The sequence below is a fragment of the Propithecus coquereli genome, unplaced genomic scaffold (genome assembly GCF_000956105.1).
Source record: "Propithecus coquereli isolate 6110/MARCELLA unplaced genomic scaffold, Pcoq_1.0 Scaffold248, whole genome shotgun sequence".
NCBI lineage: Eukaryota > Metazoa > Chordata > Mammalia > Primates > Indriidae > Propithecus > Propithecus coquereli.
This window is the reverse complement of record NW_012148041.1, coordinates 613,838-637,870: the sequence shown is the minus strand read 5'-3', so window position 1 is coordinate 637,870 and position 24,033 is coordinate 613,838. Positions and strand designations below refer to the sequence as shown.

At 39.0% G+C, this 24,033-nt stretch overlaps 1 protein-coding gene across 3 annotated transcripts in view; it reads left to right on the top strand.

Moving 5' to 3' along the window:
- Positions 1-24,033, top strand: part of LOC105812236 (chromosome unknown open reading frame, human C6orf106) — a 90,763-nt gene that overhangs the window by 49,475 nt on the left and 17,255 nt on the right. For 2 of the 3 annotated variants that reach the window (XM_012646638.1, XM_012646637.1), the window contains one exon: positions 21,118-21,446. In XM_012646638.1, the coding sequence (XP_012502092.1) occupies positions 21,118-21,446 (329 nt within the window). The remainder of the gene's footprint in view (positions 1-21,117; positions 21,447-24,033) is intronic. The other variant, XM_012646639.1, reaches the window with a different exon arrangement.

The following is a 24,033-nucleotide window of genomic DNA, read 5'->3' as shown; positions in this document are numbered from 1 at the left end:
CCAGATGAGAAATTCTTAAGAAGGTTTTGCTGAATTGTTGTATGTTGGGAGTTTTTAGTAAGTGCCATTGTGTATACTTACCCCTGGATCAGACTAGAGCATCTCTCTTATAAATAAGGAAGTAAGCATAATTGCCTTCCATTGAAATAATCGGTATGTACTATAAAACTAATGTGTGGTTATTTTTTAACAGAATGATGATTGGTGTCTAAAACAATGTGTAGGGCATTTAAACTTTATGTAATATTTTAGTCTTTGATGCAGTTTATGTTCCTTAATTACTACTCAGAATGTAGCCCTAACCCTAACTTTATTTTTAGAAACCTCCTATAGCCTTGTAGTTAAAGGGTGGAGATCTTTGAAGAGGGTAATCTCTTATTGAAAAGCAAATTGCATTTTGTTCCTGTTATGGTGGTTTGATACCAGCCACATAATGCTTTAATGGTTGCCCCTTGGAATGGCAAAGATTTTTCAGTTAGAAATTAGTTCGTTCTGTAATCTTTAGTTTTGGGGGGAAAAAACCCCACAAAATCTTTCTTCTCTTTTTCTCCTTTTATCTTTAAAGAACTTAGGCTTTCCTTTCTTTACCAAAGGAATGTCAGTATTGGACATTCAGCCCCAGGAAGAAATGCTGTGAGCCTACTAGCCTCGGGATTTTGTTTTGTAGTGATCAGTGTCCTTTAGTTTCTTTTTATGATTTCTAAGAGTTTTGCTTGTACTTTGTTTTGACATGTTTTTGAAAGCAATTGAATTCTAGAGTGGGTTTTTGGCTGAGTAGCCACATCATGCTTCACAGTCATTTTTCCTTTTTTTTTTTTTTTTTTAAAGAGACAGAGTCTTGCACTGTTGTCCAGGCTAGAGTGCAGTGGTGCAATCATAGCTCACTGCAGCCTCAAACTGCTGGACTCAAGGGATCCTCTTGCCTCCATCTCTCGAGTAGCTGGGACTATAGGAATGTGCTACCACGTCACGCTCAGCTAACATTGTTCCTTTTTATTTTTATAATTTCTCTTTTAAATTTAGAAATCAGAAATGATAAAGCAGATCTTATTTCTGACCTAAGATTTATTTGAGGACTTTAAAAAATGTTTAATTTTACATTTTATTTAACTCAGTATAGCTAAATATTATCATCTCAACATGTGGCTCTAGCTAGCTACATTCTAATAGCCACATGTGGCTAGTGGCCTGCTGTATTGGATAGTGCAGCTCTATGAATGCTAGCTAATATTTTGTACCATTTTTTTTCTTTAAGAAATTTTAGAATTGTTATTACTCTTTGAACAAATTTGCCGGTGAAACCATCTGGGCCTGGAGGCTTTCAGGTTTTCAATTACTAATTCAGTCAATGTTTATAGTTATAGGTCTATTCAGGTAATCAATTTCATCTTGAGTGACTTTGGGTAGTTTCAAGAAATTGGTCCTTTTCATCTAAGTTGTTGAATTTATGTGCATGGAGTTGTTTGTAGTATTCTCTTATTATCCTTTTAACATATCTTCTGTGTTTGGTGATACTCCCCTCTTTCATTCTTGATGTTTCCTGTCTCTTCTTTTTCTCTTTTCTCAATAAATTTCTCAGTTTTATTGGTCTTTTTAAAGAACCAGCTTTTGGTGTTATTGGTTTTTCTGTATTCTGTTTTTAATTTTATGGATTTCTGATCTTTTATTATTTCCTTCATTCTGCTTGGTTTGAGTTTATTTTGTTCATTTTCTAGTTTCTTAAGGTTAAAGATGAGTTCATTGATTTGAGACCTTTCTTCATTTACAGGATAGATGTTTAGTACTATAAATTTCCCTCTAAGCATTGCTTTTAGCTGCATCTCACAACTTTTGAAATACTGTATTTTCATTTTCATTCAGCTCAAAATATTTTCTAGTTTCCCTTGAAATTTCCTGCTTGACTCATGGATAACATAGAAGTGTGTTGTTTAATTTCCAGACATTTAAAAATTTTTCTGTTATCTTGTTTATTTCTAGTTTAATTCCATTTGGTTGAGAACATACTTTGTATGATTTCATTTCTTTTAAATTTGTTAAGATGTTTATGACCCAGGAGATATTGTCTATCTTGGTGAATATTCCATGTGTACTTCAAAAGCATGTGTATTTTGCTATTATTGGGTGAAATGTTCTATAATTGTCAGATCCAGCTGGTTGATTCTGTTGTTCGATTCCTTAATATCTCTGTTGGGTTTTTTTGTCTACTAGTTCTGTTACTGAGAAAGGAGTATTGACATGTCTGTCCAACTACAACTGTGGATTTGTGTTTCTCCTTTCACTTATCAATTTTTAGTTCATTTATTTTGATGCTCTGTTGTTAGGTGCATAAACATTTAGGATTGTTATATCTTATAGATGAATGGCCCTTTTGTTATTTTGTAATATCCCTGGTAATTTTCTTTGCTCAGAAGTCTACTTTGTCAGATATGAATATAGCCAGTCTAGCTTTCTTTTGCTTAGTGTTTACATGGTATATCTTTCTTCATCCTTTTACTTTTAAACTGCATATATTATTATATCTGAATTGAGTTTCTTGTAGCTAGCATATAGTCGGATCTTTTTTTTACTATTCTGACAATCTCTGTCTTCCATTTGGTATATTTAGACCATCGACATTTAATGTAATTATCGAAATGTTTGAATTTATTCTGCCACTTTTTCTGTGTGTTTTCTTATTTGAGAACTTTAAAATCAGTCACATTGCTAACCTTATTAGTTGTTTGTGATGAAATTCTTTTGTTAAATTTTAATTAGAGACAGGGTTTCGCTATGTTGCCCAGGCTGGACTCAAACTCTTGGGCTTAAGTGATCCTCCTACCTCAGCCTCCTTAGTAGCTGGGAGGGACTACAGGTGTGTGCTACCACGCCCAGCTCTGTGATTAAATTCTTTTAAAAATGTCTTTGCTCGGTAATAAAATAAATACGTAATTTATTATAGAAAATACAGAAAGTGTGAAGAAAAAAAGAAAACATTTACTCTGCCATCAAGATATAAACACTATTAATATATGATTTTTCACATGGTTTTTTTTGTATCCATATATTAAAAGCAAAAAACTGTAAATAGCACAGTATAGTTTTTTTCCTCACTAATATTTTAGAACCTTCCCCCTGTCATTAAATACTTCCAAAAATACAGTTTTCAGTAATTTCATACCATTCCACTGGGTTACTGTTGACCAAACTATTGTGGATAATTCTTTCTTTTTTTTAACAAATCGAGGTAAAATCCACATGATAAATAAACCATTTTAAAATGTGTAATTTAGTGCCATTTAGTACATGTACAGTGTTGTGTGACCATTATCACTATTTGGTTCCAATATATTTTTATTACCCTAAAAGGAGACCCAGTACCCATTAAGCAGCCAGTCTCTATTCCTCACATCCTGTAGCGCCTGGCAGCCACTAATGTGCTTTCTGTCTCTGTGGGTGGGTACTTCTTTTTGCTGGAATGGAGCAAGGTATATAAATAATGAGCAAATAATTAAATGTGTTAGCCACCTCAAAAACAAGAATGTAGACTGCTAGCTAAGAATGAACAGACGTGACTTACTCGGTTCATTTATAATTATATTCTTAAACATTCTTTTTATTAAAGAAGGACAACAGAGAAACAGCATAAAATCTGAAGTCATACCATCTGAGTTTGGCTTCTAGTTCAACAACATAATAACTGTGTGACCTTTAGGAAATTATTTTACCTTTCAGTGACTCAGTTTATTCCTCTATAAAATACAAAAAATAATGGGCTGGGTGTGGTAGCTCATGCCTGTAATACTGGCACTTTGGGAGGCCAAGGCCGGAGGATCACTTGTGGCCAGGAGTTCGAGACCAGCCTGTGCAACATAGCAAGACCTCATCCCTACAAAAAATGAAAAAAAAATAGCCAGGCATAGTGGCATGCACCTATAATCCCAGCTACTCGGGAGGGAGGGGCAGGAGGATCACCTGAGCTCAGGAATTCAAGAGTACAGTGATCTATAATTGTGCCACTGCACTCTAGCCTGGGTGACAGAGTGAGACCCTCTTTCTAATCAATCAATCAATAAAAAAATTAAAAAAGGAAAATAGTACCTACTATAGCCTAACTGACCTGGGGGTGGGAAAACCAACTGCAGCCAGCTCTAGCCTTCTCTGTGGAGGAAGGGAAATACCCAGTTCCAGCCCTTTCTTGCTATCTGTCCTATTTAAGAGGGAGAAAAAAATATGAGAAACACTGATGATGTTCACAGTCCAGGGGCACAGGTTCATTTAAAGACTGAGACCTAATTATAAGAGTATAGAATGTTTTCCCTCTCCCCCTACTGTAACCACTACATTATCAATGGCTTCTTTATTGCAGTTCCTTTTAGCTGGTACATTATGTCTGCCTTCAACAGGGCATACTAAAAGGCAAAAACACATAGTTTGAAGAGATTGAATGCATTAGAATCAGTTTTGGCAGAACTATTGGCATTATTAGACCAGGAATTTTTGAAAAACTATAAATAGTATGCTAGGAGCTTCAATGGAAAAAGTAGACAACATGATTTTAGATGGTTAATGTAAGCAGGGAGATGGAAATTTTAAGAAAGAAAACAAAATGCTAGAAAATCTCACTAACAGAGATGAAGAGTGCCTTTGATAGGCTCATTAGTAGACTAGACTTGGCAGAGGAAAGAATCTCAGTAGAAGTTCCCAAACTGAAAAGCTAAGAGAAAAAAGACTAAATAAAAGCAGAGCAAGGCTGGGCACAGTGGCTCATATCTATATAATCCTAGCACTCTGGGAGGCCAAGGCAGGAGGATCACTTGAGCTCAGGAGTTTAAGACCAGCCTGAGCAAGGGTGAGGTCCTGTCTCATAAAAAAAAAGAAAAATGAGCCAGACGTGGTGGTGTGTGCCTGTAGTCCCAGCTACTCGGAAGGCTGAGGCAGGAGGGTCGCTTGAGTCCAGGAGTTTGAGGTTGCAGTGAGCTGTGGTGATGTCACTGCACTGTAGCCGGGGTGACAGAGCAAGACTGTGTCTCAAAAACAAAAAAAACCAGAACAAGCTGGGTGCAGTGGCATGCACATGTCTGTAGTCCTAGCAAGAGGATCACTTTAGCCTGGGAGTTCTAGTTCAACCTGGCAACATAGTGAGACTCCCATCTCTAGAAAAAATAAAGAATAGAATACAGTAGTTCCCCCTTATCTGTAGTTTTGCTTTCTACAGTTTGAATTACCTGTGATCAACCATAGTCCAAAAATATTAAATAGAAAATTCCAGAAATAAACAATTCAAAAGTTTTAAATTGCATGCCATTTTGAGTAGTGTGATGAAATCTCATACCATCCCATGCTATCCTGCCTGGGATGTGAATCATCCTTTTTTTCCTTTTATATTCATCCTTTTTATATTCATACTACATGCACTACCTGCTCAGCAGTCACTTGGTTATCTTGGTTATCAGATCAACTTTTGGGGTATTGTAGTGCTTGTGTTCAAGTAACCCTTATTTTACTTAATGGTCCTAAATACAAGAGTAGTGATGTTGACATATTGTTATAATTGTTCTATTTTATTATTAGTTACTGTTGTTAAACTCTTACTGTGCCTAATTTTTAAGTTAAACTTTATCGTAGGTATGTATGTGTAGGAAAAAAACATAGTATATATAGGGTTCAGTACTATCCATGCTTTCAGACATTGCTGGGGATCTTAGAATGTATTTCCCACGGATAAGAGGGGACTACTGTATTGAAGAATGGTGGGAAAACTACAAAAGGTAAAACATACACATAGTGGGAATAACAGAAGGAGAATAAAGACAGAAAGGAACAGAAAGAGTATTTGAAGCAATAATGGCTGAGAATTTCTCCAAATTAATGTCAGACACCAAATCACAGACCCAGGAAGCTCAGAGAACACCAAGCAGGATAATGCCTCAAAGCCTACACCGAGCATATCATATTTAAACTTCAGAAAGAAAGAAAGAAAAGTCTTGAAAGAAGCCAGAGGGGGAAAATATCTTACCTATAGAGGAGCAAAAATAAGAACTATACTTGACTTCTCCTCAAAAACCATGCAATCAAGAAGAGAGTGGAGTGAAATATTTAAAATGTTGAAAGAAAAAACCATCAACCTAGAATTCTATATCCTGTGAAATTATTCTTCAAAAATGGACAAATACAGACTTTCTGAGATAAACAAAAACCGAGAGAATCTGTTGCCAGTAGACGTGTCTTGCAAATATTGTTAAAAGAAATTTTACAGGCTGGGCAAGGTGGCTCATGACTGTAAGCCTAGCACTTTGGAAGGCCCTAGGAGTTGAGCTCCAGGAGTTTGAGGTTTGCAGTGAGCTATGATGGCAACACAGCACTCTAGCCCAGGCAACAGAGTGAGACCTATCTCAAAGGAAAAATTTTAGAACAGGAAGAACATTGAAGAATGAATAAGTGAAAGCAGAAAGTAAAATTAAAACTTTTTTTTAATGCTGTCTACAAGAAACCCACTTTAAATATAAGGACACATACAGGTTAGAAGTAAAAGGATGGAGAAAGATATACTATGCTAACACCAATTAGAAAGGGAGTAAAAATAATTGAAAGCAAGGTCTGAAGATGTTTGTACACCCATGTTCATAGCAGTATTCACAATAGCTAAAGCACAGAAGTAATCCGAGTGTCCATTGATGGATGATTGGGTTAGCAAAATATGTTGGGTACATACAGGTGGAATATTAGTCGTTAAGAAGGAAGGAAATTTTGCAATAAACTACAACATGGATGAGCCTTGAGGATATTATGCTAAGTGAAATAAGTTTATTTGGAAAGGCAAAAGACCTAGAATGCAAACATAATAATGAAAAAAAAGAAAAAAGTCAGATAACTGACATTACTTGACTTCAAGTATTATAAAGCTGCAGTAATGAAGACAGTGTAGTATTGGCAAAAAGAATAGACAAATAGATCAGTGGAACAAAATGGCCCAGAAATGGGCTACAGAAACACAGCCAACTGATCTCTGATAAAAGAGCAAAGGAAATACACTGGAGAAGAGATAATCTTCTCAACAGATGGTACTGGAACAACTTGACATCTACATGCAAAAAAATGAATCTAGACATAGACCTTACACCCTTCACAAATTTCTGCTCTGTGAAAGACACTGTTATGAGAGTGAGACGATAAGCCACAGACTGGGAGAAAATATTTGCGAAGGACACATCTGATAAAATATTGTCACCCAAAGTAAATAAAAACCTGTTAAAACTCAAATAAGAAAATGAATAACCCATTTAAAAAATGGGCCAAAGGCTTGAACAGACATTTCACCAAAGAAGATAACACAGATGGCAAAAAAGCATATGAAAAGATGTTCACCATCATATGTCACCACGGAATTGCAAATTAAAACAACAATGAGATACCACTGCGTACCTGTTAGAATGATCAAAATCGAGAACACTAACAACACCAAATGATAACGAGAACTGGAGCAACAGGAACTCTTACTTCTGGTGGGAATGCACAATGTTACAGCTACTTTGGAAGATGGCTTGGCAGTTTCTTATACAGTTCAGCAGTGATGCTCCTTGGTGTTTACCCACATGAGTTGAAAACATGTTCACACAAAAACCCGCACACAGGTGTTAACAGCAGTTTTATTTATGATTGCTAAAACTTGGATGCAACCAAAATGCCCTTCAGTAGGTGAGTGGACAAATAAACTGTGGTACATCTGGACAATAGAATATTATTCGACAAAAAAAGAAACGAGCCATTAAGTTATGAAGAGACATAGAAGAACCTTAAATGCATATTACTAAGTGAAAGAAGCCGGTCTGAAAAGGCTGTGTACTGCATGATTCCAACTATGACATTCTGGAAAAGGCAAAACTATGGAAACAGTTCACTGGCGTTAAGTACTGTCTTATTGTTGTGCAAGCATCACCACTGTCCACCTCCAGAATGCTTTTCATCTTATAAAACTAAAACTCAGTAACTCTCCATTCCTTCTTCCTCCAGCCCCTGAAAACCACTATTCTACTCTCTGTGATTTTGACTGCTTTATATACCTAATATAAGTGGAATTTGTAGTATTTGTCCTTTTGTGAGTGGCTTATTTCACTTAACATAATGTCCTCCAGGTTCGTTCATATTGTAGCATGTATCAGAATTTCCTTCCTTTTTACAGGTGAATAATATTCCATTGTATGTATGTAGTACATTTTGTTTATCTGTTCACCCATAGATGGAGACTTGAGTTGTTTCCACCTTTTGGCTATCGTAAATAATGCTGCTGTGAACATGGATGTACAAGGATCTCTTTGAGACCCCATTTCAGTTCTTTTGGCTATATACCTGGAAGTGGAATTGCTGAATCATATGTCAGTTCTATTTTTAATTTTTTGAGGAATCATGCTGTATTCCATAACAGTTCCACAATTTTACATTCTCGCCAACAATGCACAAGGGGTTCTAATTTCTCTACATCCTTACCAACATTTGGTATTTTCTGGTTTTTGATAGTAGCTATCCTAATGGGTGTGAGGTGGTATCTCACTGTGGTTTGATTTGTATTCCCTGATGATTAATGATGTTGAGTATCACATGCTTATTGGCCATTTGTATATCTGTGTAGAAATGTCTGTTAAAGTCCTTTGTTCATTTTTTAATCAGGTTATTTGGGCTTTTTTTGTTGTAGAGTTGTAGAAATTCTTTATATATTCTGGATAGTAACCCTTTTTGAGATATATGATTTGCAAATATTTTGTCTCATTCCATGGATGAGACCTTTTCACTCTGTTGATTGTGTCATTTGATGCACAGAAGTTTTTAATTTTGATGTTCAATTTTTAATTTTATTTGCTTTTGGTGTACTATCTAAGAAATTATTGATTGCCAAGTCCAGTGTCATGAAGCTTTTCCCCTATTTTTTTTCTAAGACTTTTATAGCTTTTGCTCTTATCCATTTTGAGTTAATTTTTGCATAAGGTATAAGGTAAAGGTGCAACTTCACTCTTTTATGTGTGGATATCCAGATTTCCCAGCATTGTTTTTTGAAGACTGTTCTTTCCTCATTGAATGATGTTGGCACCTTTGTTGAAATTATTTGACCATATACATGAAGGTTTGTTCCTCGGCTCTCTGTTCTTTTCCATTGGTCTATACGTCTGTCTTTCTGCCAGTACCACACTATTTTGATTACTGTAGCATTGTAATAAGTTTTGACTTCAGGAATAACTTTTTTCTTTTTCAAAATTGTTTTGACTGTTCAAAATTATTTAGCTCTTAGTGATGGTAAAATCAATCAAAGAGTTCAGATAACAGCTTGATTCCCTCCATTGCAGAGTTCCTCTTCATCAGGCCATCTTTTGCATAATGATTTCATCCATTGATGATTGTTGCCTGAATAATTTCATTAGAGCTTACAAAGTGGTTATTTCTTTCATGTTTATTAGCTGGAATTCAGGGTGGGGGAGTAACCCTTTTCTTCATCAACAATACTTACCTTGAAATTCAGTTTCTACAAAAAAGGTTGGTTGAATGCTTAAATTTTTTTTTTTCCGAGACAGAGTCTCACTCTGTCACCCTGGGTAAAGTGCAATGGCATGTTCATAGCTCACTGCAGCCTCAAACTCCTGGGCTCAAGCAGTCTCCTTGCCTCAGCTTCCCTAGTAGCTGGGAATGCAGACATGCACCACCATGCCTGGCTAATTCGAATGGTTAATTCTTTACGTTTAATTTCCAATTTTTAGAATAAGGAGTTGGTTGCCTTCAATGAAACTAATGAATGAAGAAGAAGATTTATTTGGTTTATTTCCCCTCTTTTTATAGGTATCAGTAAAAACTCTTAGATTTTATCTGTGAAACCTGTTTTAGTTCATTGCAGTAGGTGCCAAGGAATCTGTTTTTAACATACAACCCACATGATCTTGATGCAGGTGGTAGGTCTGCAGAGCAGACTGCTGTAAAGTAATTCTGTTGATTTAAAACCAGTTACTAGTTTGTTGTGTATTCCTTACCTCATGTGTTGTCCACTGACAAGTTCATGTCCAGTCTTACCAAAGGCTAAAGTTCTTCTCAATGTAATTTATTTTTGAGTTAGCAACATTAGATGTTAACGTGTTAGTTAAGGAGGTCATTTCTGCCTTTAATTTCTTGTCATTGTTACAATCCGCTGGCTAAAGTTAGACATACCCAATCATCAGACATTACCTTTAACTTTGATTCTAACTTCCAACAGGGCAACACAGTAAACAGTTTTTTAGGCTGGGTACAGTGGCTCACGTCTGTAATCCTAGCACTCTGGGAGGCTAGGATTGAGCTTGAGCTCAGCAGTTGGAGACCAGCCTGAGCAAGAGTGACACCCCATCTCCGTCTCGTGGTGGTGAGCAACTGTAGTCCCAGCTACTCGGGAAGCTGAAGCAGGAGGATTTCTTGAGCCCAGGAGTTTGAGGTTGCAGCGAGTTGTGATGATGCCACTGCACTTTAACCAGGGCGACAGAGCAAGACTCTGTCTCCAAAAAGAACCAAAAAAATCAGTTTTTTAATGCCACTTATGGTGCTATGTATTTCTGCCTTAATAATTCTTTGTTTATTGGGCACCTACCCTGTGCCGATCACTGTCCTAGGAATTTTTACTGTCACCTGTATTTTCTGTCACCAGAAAAATTTCCATTTTTACTGTCACCTTTTGACCTAATTTTATTTTTTGAGTATATAAAACATTTTGATTCCTAAGTCAAAACTCTCTTATGTGATATGGTTAGAGAAGTCTCCCTTTCATCCTGTCCCTTCTTCAGCTAGTTCCATCCTCCTCCTATAGGTGTTCATTTTTATTTATTCATTTGTGGTTTATTCATTTAGTGTTTTTTCCTTTTGCAAATGCCAGCAAATATATATAAATTTGTCCCTTTTCTTCCACAAAAGTGTCATAACTATCGATATTGATGTACATCTTAACTTTTTCCACTTAATAATATATTCTAGAGACCACTCTTTAAAGTTAAAAGAAGTCTTCATTCCTTTTTATGGCTGTGGAACATTCCTTCAGGTAGATGTGTCATTGTTTTTCCAGCTAGTCCCTATTCATGGACATTTGAGTTGTTTTCAATTTCTTGCTGTTACAAATAATGTAATGCTCCTAATTTTCCTCCTCTAGCTTCTTCATTTCTCTGCCCTCCTACATAGCAAAACTTCTTAGCAAATTTTGTGCCAACAATGGCTATCTCCACTTCTGATTTCTTATTCTCATGAATTCTGTTCAGGCTTCTGTCCCCACTACTCCACTGAAATTGCTCTTTTCAAGCTGACCAGCGACCTGCATGATGCTGCATCCAGCTGTTTGTCCTTGATCCTCCACTGACTTTACTTATTAGCAGCATTGGACCCAGTTATTGACTGTTCTTGAAACACTTTTGTCACTAACCTTCTAGAACACCATATATTCCTGGTTTTCCTTTACCCTTGGGGCTGCCCCTTCGCTCTTCTTTCTGATGCCCATATCATTGAATGAATGCATCCCTCCTCCTTCCTTATGGTATCAGCTGTTGACTAGGACAAGTGGGCCCTTTTTAGGGCAGGGCAGTCGTACAAGAGGGAAGACTGGTAGGAAGGGAATGATGGGGTCTCTGCATCTAGGTGCTGGGGCTGGGAGGAGGAAGAGAGGAAGGTATCTAGGTTCAAAGATCACCAGGTGCTGGGCGCGGTCGCTCACGCCTGTAATCCTAGCACTCTGGGAGGCCGAGACGGGTGGATCGCTCAAGGTCAGGAGTTCGAGACCAGCCTGAACAAGAGCGAGACCCCGTCTCTACTAAAAAATAGAAAGAAATGATCTGGACAACTAAAAATATATATATGTAGAAAAAATTACCGGGGCATGGTGGCACATGCCTGTAGTCCCAACTACTCAGGTGGCCGAAGCAGGAGGATCGCTTGAGCCCAGGAGTTTGAGGTTGCTGTGAGCTAGGCTGACACCACGGCACTCTAGCCTGGGCAACAGAGCCAGACTCTGTCTCGGGGAAAAAAAAAAAAAATCACCAGGAACAAGCCTATAGTGTGACATAATTAGATTTAATTGATGTGGTACAGTGAGGAAGAGCACTCCAGAGGAACTACGGTATGCTGTGGAACAGGAAGGAGGAGGGAAGCGTCTTTTGTAAGGCTTGGGTTCCCACTGAAGGATTCTGAGGAAGCTCTAAGCAATGTGGGGGTCAGTTCTGGATTGGCAGTTGTTTCTGAGGCAGGATTAGGAGAAGCTGGAATTAATTAGGGTTTGGGTGTCGTCATGAGACAAGGGCAGTTTAGCAGTTGGGTATCCTCAGTAATAAATGGCTATAGCAAATTAGGTCTGGGAGCATTACTGGTAAGAAAACAGTAGCCACATGAAGAGAGGGTCATTAGAGCATTTTACTGCTGCTGCATGACCTTGGGAGAAATAATGTGCCCTGTCAAGTTTGCACTTGTCCTTATCTGTGTCTGTCCTCCCAGCCCAATTAATGGGAGGGTTGCTTTTTTCTTTTTCATTCTGAGCTGATTTTCATCTTTTAGTCCCAAACAGGGTCTTATGCTTTCAATTCCATGGCACTGATTTACTAGATTTGGGGAGCAGGGATTCTTGTTTCCTAAAACTTGAGGCAAATAAGTGATTAAATGTTTGCTCTACTCCCTCCTTCCATTTAAGGGAAAAGCTCATGTTTTTTGAACAGGGCATAATTTGGAAAGATTGTGAAGTAGCAATCGTTGCTTTGTTATTTCTCTTACAGCTTTCCTTTCAGTGCCCTTTCTTAGGCTTCTCTTCCCCCTCTGTAAACTTGCGCCCATTGGTTAATCTGATTTGTTCCTCTAATGATGTGGTTAAAGTAGCTTAACGTGTTCCTTGGAGGGGCATATGCATTTTAAGAGGAAATTCCTGGAATAATACTAAATACTAAGAAACAAGTTTCTAATACACATTCGTGGTAAGATAGGGTGGGCAGTGAGAATGGGAAGGAGAACAGAGTTTGAGTAGGGGCAGTCCTTCAGCAGTCACTCTGCTGTCTATGGGGTCCAAGCCCCAGAAATCAGGAGTTGTCTCTGAGAAGCTGATGAGGTAGAGCCTGTCTCTACTCCCTTAAGTGGGGAGGTAGGTGGTGTGTGGACAGATATAGTGAGTGCCTGGGCATGTGTCATGGGAGCAAGGCTACAGCGCTGAGTAGATAATGTAGAAATGCAGACTAAAAGTTGAGACTAGGCCCATTAGTGCAAGGACAGTTGGAAGTGCCTCCTTTCACACTGGTACGTGCACACTGCTACCTTGGTAATATTAAGAGAGACACACAGAGATGTCAAGACCTGCTCTTAATACTGACCGTTGCACCTCCTTCTGTTAGTCTGCTGGGCTATGGATACTCAGACTTTCTTCTTTTAAGCCTTCTCACTGAAGCTAGGTGATACATTCCCTGCTTTCTTACAGAGATGAAATGTGAGCCCATAGTGTGCAGCTCAGCAGCTGACCGCAGCCTGTTTATTTCTCCATACCCCTGTTGTTTTTTAATTCTCAGGGGAAATGTGAGGTTCCTGTTCTCCTTCAAAGATGGGTGGAGCTGCAGAAAGGATTTGAATCCACAACCTCTAAATCTAGAGGTGGCCTCCACAGTGATCTTTCGTGTGCGTGCTGACTGATGCCAGGCTGTGCCTCCTGACGCCAGGGTATTCTTGGCTCATAACTCCCAGGGATGAAGAGTACTGGTTGCTGTAAAGATCAGAAGCCTGCAAGCTTTTAGTCCTTGCTATAGCTTAAACCACTATGAGGTGTCTTTGTAAACTAAACTTTTGAAAGTGGTACTTTCCCAGGTCTCCTGCCTTTTCCCCTTGGGATGCCCAAAACCAAGTGGAACCCGTTAATACAGCAGTTTATTGCTTGTTTTAAGCAGTTTCTTCTTGCATCTCGTGCTGGCCAGCGGCAGTCTCTGGGATTGGTCAGGCGGCCTCAGCCCAATATCCACATCAAGATAATGTTGGTTCAGTTGTACAGTCATTGCTGTACCCCCAGTTTGAAGATTGTTAACTGGCCCTTACTGCTCTTCTGGAAAATGGAGCATTTATCTGCAAATAGGACTTCGCCTGTGTCTCCAGTTGAGGAAATTGATCTTTTTGAAGCTTCTGAAGAACTTGAGCACATAAGGGTCCCCTCTTCCTTGCCCTGCTACAGCTTCTTTCTCCCCTTTATAGATCAACACACTCTTCCTTTGCTAGTCAATTCACTCCATAGAGTGGTCTGCGTTGGCTCTGTTGCAACTTAATTTCTGAAATATGATTTTCTAATACTGTACTAATTTATTTTAGTAGACTTTATATTTTGGAATAATTTTAGATTTGCAGAAAAGTTGCAAAGATTATAGAGAGTTCTCGTATCAGTTTCTCCCATTGTTAGCATCTTGCATTACCGTGGTACACTTCTTAAAACAAAGACATCAACATTGATACGTTACTGTTAACTCCAGACTTTATTTGGATTTCACCAGTTTTTCCACTAATGACTTCTTTCTATTCCAGAATCCAATCTAAGCTACCACATTATACTTAGAGTTGTCATGTCTCTCCCAGTCTCCTATGGCTTGTGACAATCTCAGTCTTTCAGTGTTTATCATGACCCTTGAAAGTTTTAGGGAAAACTAGCAAATATCCTATAGAATGTCTCCTAATCTGAGCTTGTCTGATGTTTTCTTCATAATTAGATTGACATTATGGGCTTTGGGAAGGGTACCACAGAGGTAAAGTGCCCTATCAGGGATACCTGATATTTGTCTAACATCACTGGTGATGTTAACCTTGATCACTTGGTTAAATAGTGGGTTTGCCACGTTTTTCTACTGTAAGGTTACTGTTTTTCCTTTTCCCTTCTTTATTCTTTGGAAGCAAATCACTAAGTCTAGCCCACCCTTAAGGACGGTGTGAGAAAGGTATAGAAATAAGCTCTACCTCTTGGAAACGGGAGTATCTACATATATTGTCTGGAATTCCTCTGGGAGGAAATTTGTCTCTTCTCCCGCATTTATTTAGTCATCTGTGTATATCACAATGGAATCATTTATTTTATACTTTGGGTTATGATCTAAAACCATGTTATTTATTTTGTTGCTCAAATTGTTCCGGCTTTTGAGAGAGGTAGTTCTTTGAGATTGGTTTCTATGTCCCTGTGATATGCCTTTATCCTTTTTTTCTTTGATTACTTGCTTTCTGATAGGATGCTCCACGTTCATTTTGTATTTTCTATTCTCTAGCCCTCGAATCAGCCATTTATCCAAAGAGCTTTGGTTTTCTTTTTATTGATTGGAGAATGGTATTTAGAAACCAAAATCTGGGCACTGGTTATGGTCATTGTTACTGGGGTGTCATTACTTCTAGGCCCTCTCAGCAAATGGCTAGGTAACAGATGTATGCATACTAACCTTTGTATATGGAAATATCTATAATTGTTTCTGTACTTCTTCATTAGAATATATATTAAGCTTAACCATGAGTTTATACTGATGTCTCTGACTTTAATCCAGTACTGCAGGGCTTATTTTATTTATTTACTTTATTTTATTATTTTATTTAATTTTTTATTTTTAGAGACAGTATCTTGCTGTGTCACGCATGCTGGAGTGCGGTGGCGCAGTCATAGCTCACTGTAACCTTGAACTCCGGGGCTCAAGCAGTCCTCCTGCCTCAGCCTCCTGAGAAGTGAGGATTACAGACATGCACCACCATCCCTGGCTCATTTTTGAATTTTTTTGTAGAGACAGGGTCTTGCTGTGTTGCCAAAGCTGGTCTCAAGCTCCTGGCCTCAAGTGGTCCTCCCACCTTGACCTCCCAAAGTGCTGGGATTACAGGCATGACCCCCAGGCCTGGCCTCTGCAGGGTTCATTTTAGAATGCCTTCCTTTCTTGCTTATGTGTAATGTCTTCTTTGACAATGAGAAGCCTGTCATCTACCATCCATTTACTTACTTGTTCAATCCTAGTATACATGTACAGTATTTTCAGAATTGTTAACCTATAGCCCCACAAGAAACACATTTACCAGTTGGAAATATTGCACTGATTTTCAACAATTCTATTTACCAGACAAATTGTGGATTTATGTTTATGCTTATTATGATGAGATTTAACCTGTGATGCTAGCTTTTAGATATGCAGATGTTTTTAACATTCTTATCATCATCTGAGATGTCTTTTTATGTCAGTATGATTCATTAAGATTATAGACGTGGGCTCTAAGTAAAATATTTTCCTTTTACTCTATACTTTTGATAGTTTAAGCTTAAGAAATAAAAAGAGGCCAGGCTTGGTGGCTCATACCTGTGATCCTAGCACTTTGGGAGGCTGAGGTGGAAGGATCGCTTGAGGCCAGGAGACCAGCCTGGGCTAACATAGTGAGGCCCTATCTCTAAAAAAAATTTTTTTTTTAATTAGAAGAAAAAGAAATAAATAGAAGGTTATGTTTTCTCTTTAGTAATTTATTATACATTTCTGCAAAAGGAAGTTTATACCTTAATAATAAGGGACAAGTTGAATGAGATAATGTTTATATTACTTTCTAGCTCTAAAGTTCTGGCCCAGGTGCTTTTAAAAAAAAAAAAAAATTAGCAGTAAGGCCAGACATTTTAAAATCAGGTTCTCCATTTGCTTGCTAAGCCCTGATTGTGTTAGCTTGGCACTTGATTCTGCCTTCTTGGCTACTATCTAGGACGTCCTGTTGGCCCATTCTTATTACTGTTGCCAAAGATAATATGTTTATGGGTAAAGATATTAATACTGTGGCCTGGGAAATGGGACTGACTTAACCATAGCTTTAGTTCCCTAAGTATTTGGGTGCCCAAGTTCCTGTTGGGCAGAAACGGGTGTGGGTTTAAAAAGCTATACTAAGAGCTGGGCATTCTCAGTCTGCTTCTAACTTGAAGTCTGACCTTGGGCCCATCACTTTTACCTCTAGACTTTATTTTTTGTTTTGTTTTGTTTTTTATTTTTTTTTTTTAAGAAATTAGGTCTTGCTCTGTTGCCCAGGCTGGAGTGTAGTGGTACAATCAGTAGTGCACTACAACTGCAAATGCCTGGGCTCAAACAGTCCTCCAGCCTCAGCCTCCCAAAGTCACATGGTACCACACCTGTCTGATTTTTTTGTTATCGTTGTTGAGATGAGGTCTTGCTATGTTTCCCAGGCTGGTCTTGAACTCCTGGCTCCAAGCTATCCTCCTACCTCAGTCTCACTAAGGTGCTGGGACTATGGATGTGAGCCACTTACCCAGCCTCAGATTTTTTTAATCTAGGAAGTAAAGCAGTTTCCTTGGATGATCCCTTCCAGTTGTGGTTTTATTATCACAGATCGTAAGATATCTGGCTAGCAGTACCCACCTTAGTAATTATGGCATTCTGGCAAGAATTGGGAATGGTCAACCTCTATGAAACAAGCTTATTGGGCCATCTTAACCTCTTTATTTGTTTGGTTAAAAATACAGCCATTATTATGCAGGGTGTGAACACATTCTGGAATGTGAAGTCTAGAGGTGATACTTAGGTGGCTGAGATTGTACCGTGCAGAAGGCATATTCATGATGACCCACTATGGTAATAACTTTGGAGGGTCAGAACTGGTATTTATTGTTGGTGTTTATAAATCAGTGGCTTCTCAAATGACCTTTCTTTTACAGCTATTATATAAAATCTACAAACAGTGCAGAGCAATAGCCAAAGCAAAGAGAGGAAGGTGGCTTAAGTATGATAAGACCCAGTGAGTTATATTAAAGATACTTCAAAGCCAGGGGAAAAAATATCATTAGTCTTATTTACTGATAGCTTTCATAAGACTAACCTTTCTCATAAGAATTTGTTTTCTTGACTAAGAGAAAGAAGCATGTGACTTGTAGCTGAGTATGCTAAACTTATCATGTGCTTGCAAATGAACTTTTTTTTTTTTCAGAGACAGGGTCTCTCTCTGTCACCTGGGCTTAGAGTGCAGTGGTATCATCATAGTTCACTGCAGCTTTAAACTCCTGAGCTGGGCTCAAGTGATCCTCCTGTGTCAGCCTCCTAAGTAGCTAGAACTATAGGCCCATGCACCACCATTCCCAGCTGATTTTTCCCATTTTTTGTAGAGACAGCCTTGCTTTGTTGCTCAGGCTGGTATCCAACTCTGGCCTCAAGCAATCCTCTTTTTTTTTTTTTGAGACAGAGTCTCACTCTGTTGCCGGGGCTAGAGTGCTGTGGCGTCAACCTAGCAACCTCAAACTCCTGGGCTCAAGCGATCCTCCTGCCTCAGCCTCCCGAGTAGCTGGGACTACAGGCATGCGCCACCATGCCCGGCTAATTTTTTCTATATATTTTTAGTTGTCCGATTAATTTCTTTCTATTTTTAGTAGAGACGGGGTCTCGCTCTTGCTCAGGCTGGTTTCGAACTCCTGAGCTCAAACAATCCGCCCGCCTCGGCCTCCCAGAGTGCTGGGATTACAGGCTTGAGCCACTGATCCCAGCCAGATTATTCTTTAAGGCCTACATCATATCGGTTTACGAGATTCACTTACAGCCTCAAACACAAGTCCTTTGACCCTGCCATTCCTGGCACTGTCCTAGTTTCCTAAGTGAAGTGGCACATTGCATGTACAGTGTTAAATCAAGAGGTTTAACTTTTATGGTGCTAGTTTACATGAGGATTTATATTTTCTTTAATGATAAATGTGTGTGGAATGGATTCCCATTCGTGTGAGTCATGCTGGTGCTGCTAGTGAGTGGCTTTTAGCTGCCTCTCAGAGGTGAAGGGAGTTGCTAATTCCGGAGTGAACAGCAGATGTCGCTGCATCTCCACTTACTAGGGCCTGACTCTTAACTGTTCGGATACGACCAGGTTTTCACAGAGCTCCCAAACCACTAAGTTTAAATTGAGTTTTTATGGCTATGTGGTACTCTAAGATCTCCTCTTTTTAATACAGAGCCCAGATTAAAACTTGAGAATGAACACAGCTTAAGAAGGTTTTCCTCAAAATTCCTTTCACTGTCCTTTTTAGTATATTTGTTCTAGGCTTATGTATTACCTACATTTTCAGGTGGCTAACTAATGAAATGTATTTGCCTTTTCCTATCAACCTTTCAACAGTTATTTAGGAACCTAGACAATTTTTCTTATTTGTTTTTAGCAGGGTTCACACACTTTCCTATCAACCTTTCAACAGTTATTGAGGAGCCTTAGACAATTTTTCTTAACTTGTTTTTAGCAGGGTTCACACACTGAAAAGCTTCTTGGCCTTTCTTTCTGTAGCTCGCTTTTTGAAACCTTCCAGCAGGAATGTAGATGCCGCTGTTCACTCTGAAGTGAGGTACTGAAGATCAAAGGGAACCACTACTATATTTTTCTGTTTGAACTGTTAGCGTTGGCGGTTGAGGAAATCAGAAACTGAACTATGACTAAATGTCCTATGGGGTATCTTTTAAAAAATACTTAGGATTTCAGTGCAGAGAAGTAGGGTTTCCCTGTACAGTCATGCATTGCATAATGACAGTTCAGTCAGTGATGGTGGTGCCATAAAATTATAATGGAACTGAAGAATTTTTATCACCTAGTGCCATTGTAGCTATCAGAACATAGTAGCACAGTTACTTTATTTTTTTAAATAAATTTAGTGTAGCCTAAGTATATGGTGTTTATGAAGTCAACATTAGTGTACGATACTGTCCTAGGCCTTCACATATACTCACCATTCACTCATGCACCCAGAGCAACTTTCAGTCTTGGATGCTCCATTCATGGTAAGTGCCCTATACAGGTATACCCTTTTTTTAAAAAAAAATCTTTTATACTATATTATTACTGCACCTTTTCTGTTTAAATGTGTTTAGATACACAAATACTTAGCATTGTGTTATTGCGCACAGTATTCAGTACAGTAACCTGCTGTACAGGTCTGTAGCATAGGAGCGATGGGTCATACCATATATCCTAGGTGTGTAGTAGGCTATACCATTTAGGTTTATGTAAGTACACTCTGTGATGTTCAGATAACAATGAAATTGCCTAATGATGCATTTCTCAGAACATATCTCTGTCAGTAAGCAGCGCATGACTGTATTACAGAAAAGCAAAGTTGGTATTAAATTGGTTATTTTAGAAAGTTTGAGGCATACCAAATTCTTGGTGTCTTTTGATTGTATATATTGAGAAGATAGCCAGGGCGATATTATCTCCCAGTTTGTCTAGATTAGTGCCAGTTCACACCTTTGTCCTGGTGTAATTATTAATAGCTACCTCCCTCTTTTGCTCTCATTTGTCCTAGTTTGAACAATATATGATCACTTTCAGGACTCTAAATTGTCCCAAAAGAGGGGGGAATTGATAAGTTGCAATTCTAGTAATTATAAGCATTTTTTGACTCAAGAATTATGCCTGCTCTGAATTTTCTGAGTTAAACACATGCAAAATAAAGCAAAAACCACAAAGAGCTGTGAATTCTGGGAACAATAACTTTTAGGTTTCTATCCATTGATCATTGTTCTCTGGGATAATGATTTCCAAATATGGCTGTGTTTCAGCATCAGCTGGTAAGCTTTTTAGAAACACAGTTTCATGGATTTATACCAGAGTTTGAACTTGACATTACCAAAAATGTAGAAATACATGCAATACAAATGTACTGGACAACTTTTTTAGCAAGCTTTTAAAACTAGCATATAGACTGGGTGTGGTGGCTCACGCCTGTAATCCTAGCACTCTGGGAAGCCGAGGTGGGAGGATCGCTCAAGGTCAGGAGTTCGAGACCAGCCTGAGCAAGAGTGAGACCCCCGTCTCTACTAAAAATAGAAATAAATTAGATGGACAACTAAAAATATATATAGAAAAAATTAGCCGGGTATGGTGGCGCATGCCTGTAGTCCTAGCTACCCGGGAGGCTGAGGCAGAAGGATTGCTTGAGCCCAGGAGTTTGAGGTTGCTGTGAGCTAGGCTGACGCCACGGCACTCTAGCCCGGGCAACAGAGCGAGACTCTGTCTCAAAAAAAAAAAAAGCATATAGAAGAACATTTCTAGCATATAGAAGAACATTTCTTTCTGTGGTTTGGATGATATTTGGGGTTTTCAGCGGTGGCTGCCTTGGGCCCTAAGGATATGCTGGCATTGATATGAGTTGACTTTTTGTTTCAGATGTCATCTGGGTGATTCTCAGTGTGGAGGTGGGTGGACTTTTAGGAGTAACGCAGCAGCTGTCATCTTTTGAAACGGAGTTCAACACACAGCCGCATCGCAAGGTAGAAGGAAACTTCAACCCGTTTGCCTCTCCCCAAAAGAACCGACAATCAGATGAAAACAACTTAAAAGACCCTGGGGGTTCCGAGTTCGACTCGATCAGCAAAAACACATGGGCTCCTGCTCCTGACCAAACCGAGCAAGATCAGAATAGACTCTCACAGAACTCTGTAAATCTGTCCCCCAGCAGTCACGCAAACAACTTATCAGTAGTGACTTACAGTAAGGTAGGTGCCCTCGGAGAAGAGGAGAAGGGGTAGGTGGTGGGCCTTGGGAATTGTGATACCTTTTCATGGCAAACCTAGAATCCTAACACTGCCACTCCCAGAGGAGGTTCTTTAAGACTGCTTAGGTCTCCTGCCAACAACAATAATGCAAAAGCCTACCCCTTCTCCCCTCCCCCCTCCCCCCCAATCTTCATGTCCCGTGGATGTTGCTGCATCCACATTTATAATTTACTCCTGTCTCTCTGCTCTGGTTTGGGTATTGAAAGAGCAAAGTTCTTTACCTTTAGCATTTAAAAGAAAAAAAGAATGTCAAAATATCATCTGCCATGCTTCCATTGCAAATGTATACTAAGCTTAGAGCAACAACCACACACATTTGGAAATTGTTCCTACTTTGTTTTTTGGTTTTGGGTGGGTTTTTTGTTTGTTCTTCTGAGGAAAAAGACAAGCTCAATTATTTATCCTAACTATTTTTGGGTTTTTACTTTATTTACCCTGTTTGCATGTTTTCTTGTTGATGTCCTTTGAGTTTATTATAGCCCATTGACTTCCTCACCTACAACCCAGAGTGACTCAAGTTATATTTTGACTTTTCACATGTGGGGAATAAGTGAGAGAATTGTTTGTTGAGTTAACCATGATTTTAAATATTCTGATTGTTGTGAGACACTCCTTTAGGTGTTTGATTTCTTGATCTGTTTCTCTCCATGCTAGTTGATTAAACAGCGTCTTCCATACTCTGCTAAGGTGATGGTGGTTCCTCGTTATTGGTTTTGGTTGGGTGAATAAAGCCCTAATGCTGACAGCTCATTGTTGTAGGTTGTTCATGTGGCGGAGTCCTGTGAGCATTCCTGTGCATTCTTCTCTGATGATTAATGCTGCGCATTAAGCCCGGCATCCCACTTGTATAATCATATAAAGTGTTAAGTCTCTCCTTGCTTCATGTTGGCATTCACCCTCAATTTAAAAAATAAAGTTGATGTTTATTTGAGGGGCAAGTGGCTCTCTGCAAGAATGATATTTTTCTGACCATTAGTTTTTATATGGTCTGGATCAAGAGACAGTTTGAGAAAAGAAATTTGGTGATACGAATCCTCTTTCTCCACATGGTCTAGTCAGAAGGACTTCATTCAGTGGCAGTAGTATAATGAAGGATTGATTTATTGGTTGATTGGATGGTCATTACAAAAAGTTTTCTTGGAGTCCTGTTAGTTGTACAGGTTATAAGAGAAGTAAATTGGCAAGACAGTAAATTCCCTATATTTGAGGAAAAACTTTTTACATTTTAACACTCTAATAAATAAAAGATTTTATTCTAAGCTCCTATTTCTCTAGTTTTTTTCTTATTTCCTCCCTCCCTCCCTTCCTCCCTTCCTCCCCTCCCTTCCTTCCCTCCCTCCCTTCCTCTCTTTCTCCCTTCCTCTCTTTCTCCCTTCCTTCCTTTCCTCTCTTCCTTCCCTTCCTTCCTTCCCTCTCTCCCTTCCTCCAGGGTCTGTGACTGTTCTGGGTTATAAATGAGCCAGCCTTAGGCTATAAGCATGCCTTGGTTAGAAGGGGAACTGGAGGCAGTTGAGTTTAATGGGAAGATGAAAACCATTTGCTCCAATGATTTTTGTAATGGAAGTTTCTTTACCCAACTGAGCTATCTGGCTCAGCCATCACTGTAGTTTTAGGAGAGGGCTGGTGTTCCAGGGCACTGCACTCATCTCCCTGAGTTGTGAACCCATTAGTTGTGTTTCTCTTCTTCAGGGCCTGACACTTTTTAACTGACCCTGTGATGATTGCCTACAATTATCACAGAGCGAGGACAGTGGGCTGGTGTTTTCTGCTTGCTTTAATTAAGGTCCTACCAAGTGCTGCTGCTTTTGGAAGGGCTGGTCTGTGGTAAGGCTATTGAGGTATTTCTTAAAGTTGATGAACTCATGGGATGATACTTAATTGTTTTCATGGACTCGTAGGATCATTTAGAAGTAGCATTTGCAAGAACTACAGAGAAAAGCTTCCCATTAGAGATAATATCCAAGAAGACTATTGACTATAATGCATTGAAAATGTGAAACTTAGAGCCCAAAGAGAAATTGCGGTCTCCTTTTTTCCCCTTAATCTAAGCAGAATCGTAGAAAGCGTTTATATGAAGCATCCAGCAAGTTCTCTGAAAGCATTTCTGCCTGAAGTTGAGTCGGTTCTACCTCTTAGGGCTCCTTAGGAATGGGATAGGGTGTAGACAGTCATCAGTAAGTATTTATTAACACATCTTTGCACTGTTTAGAGCAGTGTGCATTGTACATTAGGAGTCTCGAGAGAGTAACCGCGATCCCTACCCACTAGGAGCTTACAGTACAGTTGAAGAGATGAAACATGCACAAAGCAAATTAGAGAGCAGTTCAGTCAAGATGAAGTATGAATTTGGTCAGTAGAGGACAACACCGTCAAAAATGTATAATTTTAATCCTAGCACTTTGGGAGGCTGAGGCCAGAGGATCACTTGAGGCCAGGGGTTCGAGACCAGACTGAGCAATATAGCGAGAAGATGTCTCTACAAAAAAATTTTTAGGGCCGGGCGTGGTGGCTCACGCCTGTAATCCTA